The sequence below is a fragment of the Crotalus tigris genome, unplaced genomic scaffold (assembly GCF_016545835.1).
Source record: "Crotalus tigris isolate CLP2741 ecotype Arizona unplaced genomic scaffold, ASM1654583v1 scf7180000020347.5012614909:4044961, whole genome shotgun sequence".
Taxonomy (NCBI): Eukaryota; Metazoa; Chordata; class Lepidosauria; order Squamata; family Viperidae; genus Crotalus; species Crotalus tigris.
In genome coordinates, this window is record NW_024097978.1 from 928,141 (window position 1) to 942,359 (window position 14,219).

A 14,219-nucleotide genomic window follows, 5' to 3' on the forward strand; every position below is an offset into this window, starting at 1 on the left:
GGGCAATAGCGTACAACATCGGAGCACGCAGATTGCTGTGGAGAGCCAACATGATGGCAAAGTGGCGGCTGGTGGCAGCACCCTACAAGGGCGGGTGCTTTTTGGTGAGGCCCTTGATCCTTATCTGATAAAGAACAAGGATAAACGCAAGATTTTGGCACACCTGACAAGGAGAACAGAGAGGAGAGTCTTCTCCTACTCCCGCAGACCGTCCTTTCGATCTGACACAGGCACAGAACAAGATTCCTTTTCTCACCCCTATCAGCCTATGTCAGACTGACAGGGTGAGAGAACCGGCAACAGGGACAGGTTCAGACAACAGTTCCAATCAAAGCGGCCCTTTTGGGGAGCGGGAGGTCACCCCTACCGAAGATCCAAGTGACGGCGGGGAGGACTCCCCCATTGGTGGCAGGCTAGTTCTCTTCGCTCACAAATGGCAAGCTACCACCATGGACCTTTGGGTCCTAAATACCGTCAGATTTTGTCTCTCACTAGAATTCATTTCATCACCCCTAACCGCTTCATTCCTTGTCCATCTCCAAAGGATCCAACCAAAAGGAACCTTATAAAGGAGGCCATCCAGCATCTACTGGACATCCAGGCCATAGAACTGTTGGAGAAGGACCAGCGGGGACAGGGATTCTGTTCCATCTTGTTCATAGTCCCAAAGAGTTCGGGGGGGGGGGTGGAGAGCAATCCTAAACTTAAAAAGCCTCAACAGACACTTGGCTTACAGAAAGTTCAAAATGCAAACCCTACAGTCAATATTAGCAAGCATCAGAAAGGGAGACCTTCTGATGTCCATAGATCTGACAGAGGCCTACCTTCACATTCCCATACTTCTGGAACACCGGACGTTTCTCAGATTCTGCCACACAGGGCAGCATTTTCAATTCAGGGCCCTGCCTTTTGGACTTTCTTCAGCTCCCAGAGTATTCACAAAGGTACTGGCAACATTCACGGCACATCTGCAAACAATTCCTGTGCACATTCAATGTTATCTGGATGACATTCTCATCCAATCTTCGTCAGTTCAGACAGCACAGTCAGACCTAGCACTGACCCTAACAACTCTTCAGGAACACAGTTTCTCAGTAAATTTCCAAAAGAGTCAGAGGGCCCCATCAACCCGTCTTTTACATCTGGGAGCTATGATAGACACACTACAGTGCAGGGTCTACCTCTCTCAAGATTGCCAAGACAGCATTCGAACCGTGGTCAAATTGGTTTGAAAGAAGCGAACCACAACACTGGTCACACTCTCCCAATTACTAGGAAAGATGATTTCATGCCTTGCAATCGTGCCCTGGGCACGACTACACTCTAGAGATCTGCCGTGGTTCCTACTCCCATTCCAAAAGAGGAGAATGAGCTCATCCAACCAAAGAGTAAGGATACCACCAGGGGTCCTGAAGTCCCTCCAGTGATGGGCTTCTCCAGTGCTCAGAAAGAGATACATGTTCAAGGAGACCGACCGGGTCACTGTGACCATGGACGCCAGTCTATTTGACTGGGAAGCACACCTATAATCACAGCTGATACAGGGCCAGTGGTCAAGGGAGGATCTAAAACACAACATAAACTGGTTAGAGCTCAGAGCCATTCACCTGGCCTTTCGCCATTTTCATAACACAATAGCAGATCAGCATGTCCTGGTCCTCACGGACAATGTGGCGGCCAGAGCCCACATCAATTGACAGGAGCATGCGATCCAGGGCTCTCATGACTGAAGCACAGGTGCTGGGAACCTGGGCAGAAAGCAACGTAGCCTCCCTCAAGGCCGAGCACATATCAGGAGAAGCAAATCATCAGGCGGACTTCCTAAGCAGGGCGACGATAGACCATTCAGAGTGGAGTCTGCACCCTGCCCTCTTCGAGGAAGCTGCAGAGAGATTCGGCCACCCAGTGCTGGACCTATTTGCCAGCTCCAAGAATGCTGAGCTCCTGAGGTTCTTCTCCCGCTTTCTGTCACCAGGGGCAGAGAGAGCAGATGCATTTCAAGGTCATTGGCCGGAGGAGCTGCTATATGTGTTCCCACCACTTCCTCTTATACAAGCAACCATTAGAAAGATATTGCAGGAACAAGCAGAGGTAATTCTCATTGCACCACATTAGCCAAGACGGCCGTGGTTTGCAGACCTCGTAAGTCTCTATACATCCCCACCGTGGAGGATTCCACACAATCAAATCTCCCTCAACCAGGGAGCTCTACTTCATCCAGAGCCACAATGGCTCCAATTAGTCGCCTGGCACTTGAACGGAGCATCCTAGAGGAGGAGACCTTTTCACAAAGTCATCAGGACAATCCAGGCCTCTAGAAGGCCTACAACTAACAGAATCTATGACTCCACGTGGAGAAATTATTGCAGCTGGTGCACAAAGCAGCAGCTAGACCCCTTTAGTATTTTGAGTCCAAGAATCTTAGACTACCTAGCAGAGGACCTGGATAGGGGACTAGCGCCCAACACAATTCGCAAACAGGTGGCCACTTTATCTACCATTCTTTCCTATGGCAACTCTGAACCACTGGCCAGGCATCCAGTGGTACGATCCTTCATTAAGGGCGCAACAAATGACAGTCCACCCGCAGTCCACAGATATCCCTCCTGGGATCTGTCTAAGGTCCTACAGGCAATTACCTTACCCCCATTTGAACCGGTTCGGACCTGCGCCTTACAATACTTGACCCTTAAGGTTGCCTTTCTGATTGCTGTTACCTCAGCTAGACGCATTTCAGAGTTGGCAGCACTATCAGTTAGAGATGATCTATGTATCTTCCACTTGGACAGGGTGGTCCTACGTTTGGACCCTTCCTTCATCCCCAAGGTCAATTCCCTGTTTCACAGAACACAGGAGGTAGTGCTACCAGACTTTTGCCCCAAGCCCTCCCATGAATTGGAGTGCAAGTGGCACACCTTAGACGTTTGCAGGGCTTTAAGACGATACATTAAACGGATGGCACCCTTCCACAAGTCGGAAGCCCTGTTTGTCTCCTTCCACTCTCACACAAGAGGTCAAAGGGTCACAGCTTCCACAACTGGAAGATGGATTAGGAGGTGCATAGCAGAGGCATACAGGGGACAGTCATTAGCAGTCCCCAGACAAATCACTGCACACTCCACTCGCAGCGCTGCCACTTCAGCAGCCTGGGCGACTCAGGCACCGATTTAGGAGATATGCAGGGCGTCTATGTGGGCATCACCTTCCCCTTTTATAAGACATTACAAATTAGATAGATTTGCATCTGCAGAGGCCTCCCTCATCAGGAGGTTCCTCCAGAGTGTAGTTTCAAAGAGTGGGACACAGACCCAGACTGACCCCCACCCATAGGGACAGGGAGGCTTTGGTATGTCCCATTGGTGGATTCTCCACTCGTCATGCTGGAGAAGGGGCGTTGTCTTACCTGAACGCCTTTTCTCAGCATGATGATGGAGAATCCACTCCCACTCTTAGGGCTAGTCAGGTCCTGTGCTGGGAGAGGATTGAGCCAACACAAGATTACATAGCCAACAACTTTCGCCTCAGTCAAGACTGGGAAAGGGGTGTCTCAGGATGAGAGGCGGAGCAAAAGTTTGGCTGACTTAGTCTAGGGGCAGAAGACAAGCAGAACCCATTGGTGGATTCTCCATCGTCATGTTGAGAAAAGGCGTTCAGGTAAGACAGTGCCCCTTGTGGAGGGCCCATAAACGTGACTTTGGGGCAGCAGCTGGGCAAGTTTCAATTGCCAGGCATGGCATCTCAATGCTGTGGGTTTGCTGCACTGCAAAAGTTTTGTACATTTACTTTCTCAGTAGTAGAACATGCCCCACTCTGAAAGTAGAGGGGAGCACCGTTCATTGGTTTTTGGCTTATTGGAGGGTTCCGCCCAGTTTGGTGATCGGTTTACGGGAGGGCTCTTCTTCAGCCTGGTGTATGCTGGGTGCTGAAGATCTGTCCAAGTGAGGTTTACAGGCAGAGCCACGCCACAGTCCCTGACTCCCAGAAAGAGTCGGGCTTCCTCCATGGTAGTGGCAGCAGTAGCAACAGCCTGCCAAATCTGTGCCGTCTGCAGCACTTGTTGGCAGTCTGGTCCGATCATGCTTCTTTTTCCTTGCATCCCGCCCACCAGACATGGGAATGGGGGTCTCCCAGGAAGAGTCAGGCTTGCTTACACTACCTGGGAGACTGGATCTCCAATAAGGGAGTGGAGATGGATCCCAGTAAGTTGAAGGCCATATTCAAGTGGGAGCCCTAGCCAGATAGTGAACCTGGATTTTACAGAGTCAGATGCAAAGGCAGTAGAATATTTTGGGTTGTAAAGAACCTGCACCTGGTGATGAGACAATTCTGGTGGCCAAAGATGAAAAAGGAAATAGAAGCTTATGTGGCCAGCTGCCTTTGTGCGCTTCAATGAAACAAATGCCCAGGAACCCTCTGGGTTACTGCAGCCAGTAGCCAACCTGGTGAATCTCTGGGAGGAAATCTCCATGGACTTTATTGTAGACTTGCCAGAGAGTGCAGGGAACACTATAATTTGGACCATTACAGACTTATTCTCCAAGCAGGCACATTTCGTGGCATGCCCAAAGATTCTCTTGGTTTATCTAAAGAACTGGCAGTTTCTTTTCTTAAATGTGCCAGCTTTCTGCTAGCTTTTTTCTTGTTAAAATGAGTTTATGATATAGAGTTTCTGTCCTTCAGCAAAATCTACTAGTCTGTTGCCTCTATTATCTCGTTCACCACTTCCATTCAGGCCAGTTGCTTTTTCTCCAAGTATTGTTCTTCCTACTCTTGCATTAAAGTCATCCATTAGTATTTTGTATCAGCATTTTTCTTTGTATTGAAGACAGGTCACATTATCGTAAAACTCTTCGATCTCATCATCACTATAGCTTATTGTTGGCGCATAAACTTGGATGATTTGAAGCTTGTATTATTTGTTCAATTGAATGATGCATTGGGTTACTCTGTCTGATATACTTTCAAATTTTACTACAGTCTTTCAGCTTTTGGTTGATGAGAAAACCAATTCCGCCACATCATCCATCTTCAGTACCTCTAGTGTAGATAAATGTCAAGTTCAACTAAATTTTTGCCACATAATCCAATGATATCCCAATACATATTGTTGAGTGCAATCAGCAGTTCTTCTAGTCAAGTATCCGTTTTCAATTATTCGAATGTTGACCATTCCAAAGTCCAAAGGCAGCCTGATTTACTCTGCACCTTTTGTTGTTGGGCAGATTTTCCCGCTGCCATGAGTAGTTGCCCTAGGGCCTCTGGGGAATAAAGGCCATTTTGGAGATTGTATCGGCATGTGGAAAGAATATATCATAATCTTCCATACTAGTTCAGTGTGGGTTGGCAGATGTGATCAGTGTTACTCTGGGATATCTATCATGGCCTGTTCGCCTTGGGAGACCCTTCTAGAGATATACATGTCTGATGACATAACCCACAATTTCATTTACCCGCACAAGCCTCTTTGCCTCGTCAAGGTCCCAATCATAGAAAGAGATGTTCTCATTTTTTACATGTTCTATGTTATTCTATGTTATTTCAGCATAGAATAAAAATAAGAATTGGCAGCCAAGGGTAATCCGTTACCAACAGTAACAAACTATGCAGGCTCCACTAACTTCCTGAACCCCCGTCTGGACAATAACCAAGACTTTGGAAGGTCAGAGCCAATATAAATTTGAGTAGTGTGATGTTCCAAAAGGAAGAGAGTATGACAAAAAAACCCCAACATGTTTCTTGTGTCCCATTAGGTGATATTCTGTAATCAATGAAAACCTAGATCTCCTATGATATCTAATGGAGCAATGTTTTCTATTCTTCAGAATAAATTAGATCAGCGGTTCTCAACCTTTTCTTCACTATGGACCCCCTTTAAATGCCTTTTGTGGCCACAGACCATGGCCATGGAACCTCCAAAACTTAACTCAAGATTTAAATCATAACATTTCTTCAACCCTTTTCAGATCCCCTCTGATGACATCACGGCCCTTCAGGCATCCGCAGACCACAGGATGAGAATCACTGAACTAGATAATTCTTTAGGAAGGGCAAGCAGTTTTCTTCTTTTTCACTTCTTGAAGGAATATGGAATACAGAAGGATCTTTCACATATTCCCTTGGGGATAGTATTCCTGAGACTCAGTTCATGAACATGTAGAACAGGTTTATCCATTCTCCCCCCCCCCTTTTTTTCCCCCTCTAGGTCGGGGAGGAACTAATGTCAATTCAGAGGGGAACCATTTGCTTACACAAACTAAAGACAGTCAGTGGCTTGGCACTCCTTTAATATCAGCAGCTTCAAAATGATCCAGCAAGTACCTAGAGCCTGTGGGTATTCTCTTAATGATAAGCAATTATCCAGAGCCAAGTTGCTGAGTGGAACTAACTTGAATTCTTCTCAAATTTGGAGATTTCCTATTCACCTTGTTGTTTTAAAAAAGTTTGCACCACTACCAGTGGTAGGATTTCTTACTTTATTTCACACACCCTGAACATATTAGCCCATGGAAGTGCATGAAAGAAGAATGAAAGCTACAATTCTCACTTTTCTTCACCCTTTCCTTTTTATAGGAAGGGTAGTGAATAGAAGGTTTTAAACTAAATTTTGTGTTACAGATCTATAGCCGTCAACTTGTGCCAATTTTTTGGAGATATCTCTAATAATGTTTGGAACATTATATTTCACACACTAATCGGCTATCCACTCACAAACTAGGGAGGGACCCTAACATTTTGAGAACATGTATTTTCTTAACAGGGATGTTATTATTTACTATTAATGTTGTTGTTGTTATTATTATTATTATTATTATGGATCATTATTTTTAATATATTGTAAAAAGTGATGGCTATTGCTGGTCTATGACGGTAATAAAGTTATTTGTAATTTGTGCACAACAAAAGAAAAGACTTAACCTCACATAGATCATTGTAAAAACAAAAATAAGCAGTGAAATTAGACTATTGGCACATAACCTTTACAGATTTAATTGTCTATACATTAAGAGGAATGTATAAAATAGTATCCAAACTTCAAAAAGGCAAAAAAGGCCATAATACAGCAATTGAAGAATACAATAGAATTCAGTTGATAATGAAGACTTTATGTGGTTGGGTAATAAAAACAAACAGTAAATTTCAGAGAGTGCCAAGGACTGCACAATACAATTCAACAAAATACAATTTCTAAAAAAAAAAAAGAATAAAAAGTCAGGAGTTCATGTTCTGATGCAGTGGATTAGGTATTTACTATTCAGCAATAGAAAATTTCCCAAATATCAGCATGCAGATTGTTCCAAGTTCAAAATGTTCCAAATTTAAAATTGCCATTTCAAAGATACCAAACTCAGAAAAGTGCACACCATAGTTGGAAGTGTTGTCCTGAGCTTGGAAGAAAGCAAAGCTGTTCTAAGTTACGTTTTTTTAAGAGTTCCAGTTTCCTATAACTGGCTTGTTAGTGTTTTAATTCATTCAAGACATAAAGAGAGAAGATATCGTATATATGATATAAGTACAGTAAATACTGTGGGGTCTCCAACACGTGGTACCAGTACCGGTCCATAGCCTGTTAGGAACTGGGCCATGCAAATGGCAGGCAAGTGAAGTGAAGCTTTATCTCTGTATGTATGGGATCTAGGTTGCATGCAAAACCTTCCCCTCTCCCCCAGATCTGGAAGATAATTTTTCTTCCAAAACCGGTCCCTGGTGCCAGAAAGATTGGAACAGCTGATTTATACTGTAGTGTACATAGTATATAATTTATAATGTTTTTTATTTATGCAGAACACCAGGACCTTTGGTGTTTGTGTGAAAATCATGTAAAATCTTATGCAATGGGGCATAATATAACAGCTGTATGTCATTTTCCAAAAGCTCAGGGGATTGGGTGTACCATTCTGATAGATTAAATATAGTGCTTTTTCTTTATTAACTATGATTTTAATCAAATTTGCATCTTTTTGTTACTCTTTCCTGCAGGTCTTCGGGTCAATGGAGAACTCATCACTGCTTACCCACAAGTAGTGGTGGTTCGTGTACCAACACCATGGGTGCAGAGTGATAGTGATATTACAGTCCTTCGCCATCTGGAGAAGATAGGCTGCCGGCTAATGAACCGTCCACAAGCCATACTTAATTGTGTCAACAAGTTCTGGACATTCCAAGAACTGGCTGGTCATGGTGTGCCTCTTCCAGATACTTTTTCTTATGGTAAGCCAAGAAAAATTCCACAATTATTATGCATCTGTGAAATATTAATTGAAACTAACATTCAATGTATCTTCAGAGCTTTTGTGTTGACAGGAAATGATCCAACACATAGTTCAACAGGTTTCTTCTTATAATTTAGTTTTAACACAAGCAGCTTCCTGCAACTGAGAATGAGTGTGTGTGTGTATACATCCCCTCCCCATTTAAATCCAAGGAGAATAGCATTAATTATGCAGAGGATTAAACTAGAAGACCTCCAAGATGACTTTTAAGTTTGTTATTTTATGTTCTGTGTTCATTTATATTGGCTGGCAATCTCTCCTGGGCTGGTAAGATGTAGTTTCCTCTAGCATCATGAGGAAGATATGCCCCTTCTCATGAGCAAGATATGCCTCTTGTTGTTGCCCCTCCATGCCTACTTTTTTCTTTGGCGATTTTTTTATTTCAACTGCTTCTATTTCTTGTCTTGACCCTAGTTTCCTCTGGAACTAACAAGGCTTTAGCAGCCAGTGCTGTCTATAATCTTGGTTCTGCAGTCATCACTTTCTTTTCTTTTCTCATCCTTCCTCATTTAGCCAGTCAGCTTAACCCATATCAACTTACTGTCTTCCTATTTCTTGTTGCTGACCATAAAAAAAGTATTACCTATCCTCCCATATCACTTTTCAGCCTTTTGATTAAAATCAAGTGTAATATCTCCAATTTTATGTTAACAGCTGAATAAACAATATGTACATCTATAAACTCAAGTGGCACAATAGCAGATAGCAGTCCAGCTGTTGTGTTCCTTAATATAATAAACATTTTTTCCTAATTATTTTTCCTAATTATAGAGCTGCTTGAGCAGGCGGCTGGACTAGAAGACCTCCAAGGTCCCTTCCAGCACTATTCTGATTCTAATTTTGTGCTTGTGATAGAAAACAATAGAACTGTTGAAGGGCAAATACTATATACGTAACTGTGAGAGGGATCTAGTATGAGCCAGCAGTGTGCTGCAGCTGCAAAAATAACCAAGGCTGCATCAACAGAGAGAGCGTCAAGATCATGAGAAGTGATAATGCCACACTTTATACTGCATTAGTGAGATCACATTTAGAATACTGCATCCAGTTCTAATCATTAGATACAAAAAAAATGTTGAAACCCTAGAAAGAATGCAGAGAAGAGGAACAAAGATTATGAGGAGTCTGGATGAACGGTTAAGGGAACTGGATATGTCTAGCCCAGGGGTCGGCAACCTGAAACACTGAAAGAGCCACTTGGACCCGTTTCCCTCACAAAAGAAAAAACTGGGAGCCACAAAATGTGTGTGTGTGTGCGTGTGCGCAGCATGCGTAAAACAGGGCACTTGATTGAAGAGGCTGGATCACCTTCATTTTCTTCCCTCTGAGGCCGGAACCCCCAACGCCCCTCCCCGCCTTGATCCAGAAAGATTTGCACCTTTCCCGAACCACGAATCGGTCCCTTCCAGTGAGTTGCCAAGCCTCCCCTCCCTCCTCCTTCCCTGGCAGATACTATGTTTATTAAATTTGCTTTTTTTGGGGTGGCTACAGAGCTTCCTTCATTTTCTTTCCTTCCTATCCCTCTTCTCCCAGGGAGTGGAGGAAGAGGCCAACGGGGAGAAGGAGCTGCTGCGCCAAATCTTCCGAGGTGGCAGTAGACGGCCGCTTGGGCTTGCCTATCTCAGCCTGCTGCAGGAGGCCGGAGTTCTGCCTCCAGAGGAAGGCGAAGGAACGTGGCTGCCCGTTTTCCGCCCCAGCTGGGACTGCCGCCTGGCCCAGCCGGGGAAGACGTGGCTGGCTCAGCTTCCCAGGGAGTGATGCCCCCGCTGGCCGCTGCCCCAGCCATGACTGCCGCCCGGCCCAGCCGGGGGAGATGCGTGGCCCGCTCGGCTTCCCAGGGAGTGATGCCCTTGCTGGCCGCCACCCCAGCCATGACTGCTGCCTGGCCCGGCCTGGGGAGATACGTGGCCGGCTCAGCTTCCCAGGGAATGATGCCCCCGCCGACTGCCGCCCCAGTCATGACTGCCACCTGGGGAGACGCGTGGCCTGTTCAGCTTCCCAGGGAGTGGTGCCCCCGCCAGCTGCCAGCCCAGCCATGATTGCCACCTATCCCCCCAGGGAGACGCATGGCTGGCTCAGTTTCCCAGGGAGTGATGCCCCCACTGACCACCGCCCCAGCTATGACTGCCACCCGGCCCAGCCTGGGGAGACTTGTGGCCGGCTTGGCTTCCCAGGGAGTGATGCCTCCGCTGGCCGCCGGTCCAGCCATGACTGCTGCCCAGCCCAGCCCGGGGAGACGCATGGCCGGCTCAGCTTTCCATGGAGTGAGTCCCCCGCCGACTGCCGGCCCAGCTGGGACTGCCACCCGGCCCCGCCTGGGGAGACATGTGGCCGGCTCGGCTTCACAGGGAATGGCCCGGGGATGGCCCAGGAAGCGATACCCCAGCCAAGACTGCCGCCTGGTACAAGTAAGCCAGGAGGCACACCACCTGCCTTGCGGCCGCTTCGCTGCAGTGCTCCATGGACTCAGAGCCCCCCCTGCCACTGACCCTCTGTCTCTGCCTCTGCTGCTGCTTGGCCAACGGTCATGCCGACTGGGCATTGGAGGGGCTGCTCTCCCTTGGGGCTGCAGTTTACGAGAGGGCTGGCCCGCTCAGCGGAGGCTTGGGCGGGCCGCTCTCAGCGGGGATCTTGGGGCTTCCCCGCATGGCTCCCCAGCCACGTGCGCCTCAGACGGGGCCAGCCCGGGAAAGGGACTTCCTGGCCGCTCTTCTCGCAGGGGGTGGGGTACCCGGGTGCAGGGCCAATCAGGAGCCCTGCGAGGGGACAAGTCCGCATGAGAGGGGGGGAAGTGCAAGTGCCTCTCTCTCTCTCTCCTTGTCTTTCTCTGCAAATGGCAGAGGAGGCTCTGGAGCCACAGGGGATGGCTCAAAGAGCCGCTTGCGTCTTCAGAGCCATGGGTTGCCGACCCGTGGTCTAGCCTAAGAAATAGAAGGATTAGGAGGAGAATTGATACCTGTTTTCAAGTAATTGAGGGACTGTCATAGACAAGAGGTTGACTTCCTCTCCAAAGCACCTGAGAGTAGAAAAGAAGCAGTGTGAAGTTCCTTAAAAAGAAATCCAATATGGAACTAAGAAATTTCCTGACAGTGAGAACATTTAAAGTTGTTGCTCCATTGATGGAGTTTTTCAAGAAAAGATTGGATATCCTTCCAGCAGTATGATTCTATTTGGTTTAACGTCTGGTTATATTTGAGATAGATTTTCTAATTTGTGAATGACAGACACCCACCTGTTTTCCTTTCCCTATAGTGTACGGGTTGCATCCCTCCTGCCAGTTCTCCTTCTAACAGTTGCTATATTAGTGTTTAGCAACTAAACCTGCTAAACACTGCTACCAGGTCATTTTCTGTATTCTATTGTTTCCCATTTTCCTGACACATTTCATAATACTAGATACAACAACCAGAAAGCCAGATTCTTTCCTTCTGACTTCCCATCCACACATTTCAGAGTACAGTAAAAGTGGGATTCATTTAACCAAACTATCTCTATAAAGATCTCCCAAACCCAAGAAAATGAATTACAAAAGGATTAATTAGATCAAATCAAAAATTCCAAAAGTACCAGTAAACCAACAGCAATAAAAAAAATTCTGAAAAAATATTAAATTGATTATGGCTTGCTGATATTAATTGTGTATATTCTGTGCATGCTCTTTTGTTCTATTGATTGTGGCTGATCGGCACATCTGGCCATTGAGATTCTTCTCTTCGTCTACTCGGTCTTGGGCTTGTGGATAGCTGTGGCACTCTGACCTGCTCACATTGAAACGCGCTTTGGTTGTCCATGTAGACCTGCACACGGCTATGCTGATCTTCATTCTCCAGTTGTTCCCACTTGGGCGAGAAGGTGGTGTGTTGAAGTGTCCTCTGAAGGCCTTTCACTCTTGCTGTTTTATCTGCCACTTCTCGTTGGCTTTGTATAAGCTCAAGCTCTTCTTGAGTGGTCTTTATTTTGGCCTTCAATTTAGCTGATGCAGCTTTTCGTTTGGCCTCCATTTGAGCTGGTGCAGCTTTTCATTTGGCCTCCACTTGAGCTGCTCCAGCTTTTCGTTTGGCCTCCATTTGAGCTGCTTCAGCTTCTAGTTTGGCCTCCATTTCAGCTTCTTCGACTTCCATCACCGCCAATTCCTTCTTTTTCTGCTGCTCCTCTTCTAACACACAAAAGACTGCGTTGGGAGCTTCAGCATCGATGTTTGCTTACTCTGCCTTTGAAACTCGGGATGCTTGGCTCTGACGCAAAGACGCTTTTGAATGGCCCAAGGCGCCTGTAACGAGATTGTTGTAATACGCTGGAGTACGTCTGGGCTCGTGGTGAGTTATGGTGAAAGGATGAGGCTTTTCCAGAGGCGTGAGACGGAGCCACATGTGATCGCTGGGATGCTGCATGCGAATGGCGGGAAAGTTCAGACTCTGCCCTCTCGACTGGTCTGCTCTCTAGAAACTTCTTACGTGCCTTGTTTTTTAGCTTGAGGCTTTGCGTCTTGCTATCGACTGTTAGCTTGAGGCTTTTCATCTTGCTATCGACTGTTGGGTCTCCTAATTGCTCCTGAATGTCTTTGAGTTGTCGTTCAGAGCCCATCCATTGCACGAAGGCATCTTCCTTATCTTCTTTCAATACATGCGCACTTTCTGGGGAGAGTTCCTCCTTAGGCCCTTGGTAGAGTTTCCGTAATTTCTCCCAGTGTCTTTCATAGCACTTGTAGTTCGACTCCCATCTTTCCATCAGATGTGAATGCATGGCTTCTGTAAGCTTTCTTTGTTGCCTCAGGTCATAGGGAACCTGGGACGTCTTTGGCCTCACTGAGGCTTGAGCATCAGCCTCTGTGTACAGGTCAAGGTTGGCTGTTTGCAGCATTTCTCCTTGGCCGACTGGTTGGGGTGTCTCATCTAGGCTGGTTGGTTGAACCCCTTCTTCTAAATCAAGGAGACACTCTGCCATGGCTAGGACAGGTTCAGTAAACATCCTAGCTATTTTGAAGCAAATTTGATGAACTTTGCTCTTTGACCACTAGGGGGTGCTACTTGAAGATCAGCTACTGGGGTGCTGTCTGTGGATAGAGGCACCACTGGGTGTGCTCTCCTGTGTGCATGGGTACTTCAGCAAAGTTCACCCTTTGTCCACTAGGGGTCACTGCTTGCGGGTTAGTCACCAGGGTGCTCTTCCTTCGAGGTTCACCCTTTGTCCACTAGAGGGCTTTCTCTGTGCATGATTAAAGGCTTGCATGTAGTTTCTCCTTTAGCCACTAGGGGGTGCTTGGAGAAAGGCTAGCTAAATTCTTTCTTCTGAGAATCACGTTGCACGTCTGTGGCCACTGGGAAAATACTGAGCTCCTACTAGCTCCCTTAAACTCCCACCTGGTCGTTAGGTTGCAAGCTGGGGATTGCTTGGGAAATTACTGAGCTTCATCTAGCTCCCTAATATCCGCTTGGTCGTTTCAGCTTTGTGATAATGAGCTGCCCTTTCTCCTTAATTTGCCCTCAGCATAGTCACCACTAGAGGTGACTGCTTGCGTGAGTGATTACTTTGGGTGAAGTTCACTCTGGGGGTGTTGGTTACTTTGGATGAATTCAGGGAACTTGCTCTATAACTATCAGAGGTCTGCAAAATTAGAAATTTTCAGTGAAGTACCTTCTTTCCCCTCTAGGGGATGCTCTTAATTTAGGTTGGTGTGGTTACCAAAGTGGGGGGTGCCTTCCTTTCAGCAGGGATAAAATTGCTGAATAAGTGTGTGCAGATTAGCCACCAGGGGGTGCTACTGCATGTGCTAGTGGAGCCTCTGAAAATCTTTTCTTTCCATTGACATTGCTGGAATTCCAAGGGGAGAGGGCTCTTCCTTTGAGTGAGTCAATTCACTCCCCCCAGGTACTGGTTACTATGACAACAAATGGTTTCATTGTTCTGGCATCTGGGGCCAGAAAAGGGGGAGGTTGGTAAGAAGAGAAA

At 46.5% G+C, this 14,219-nt stretch overlaps 1 protein-coding gene across 3 annotated transcripts in view; it reads left to right on the forward strand.

Moving 5' to 3' along the window:
• The window catches only part of RIMKLB (ribosomal modification protein rimK like family member B), an 83,354-nt gene that overhangs the window by 42,702 nt on the left and 26,433 nt on the right, over nt 1–14,219 (forward strand). For all 3 annotated transcript variants that reach the window (XR_005559565.1, XM_039366670.1, XM_039366669.1), the window contains exon 4: nt 7,978–8,208. Coding sequence is in view for 2 of the 3 variants with exons in the window: in XM_039366670.1 (XP_039222604.1) it covers nt 7,978–8,208 (231 nt within the window). In the remaining variant the exon portion in view is untranslated. The remainder of the gene's footprint in view (nt 1–7,977; nt 8,209–14,219) is intronic.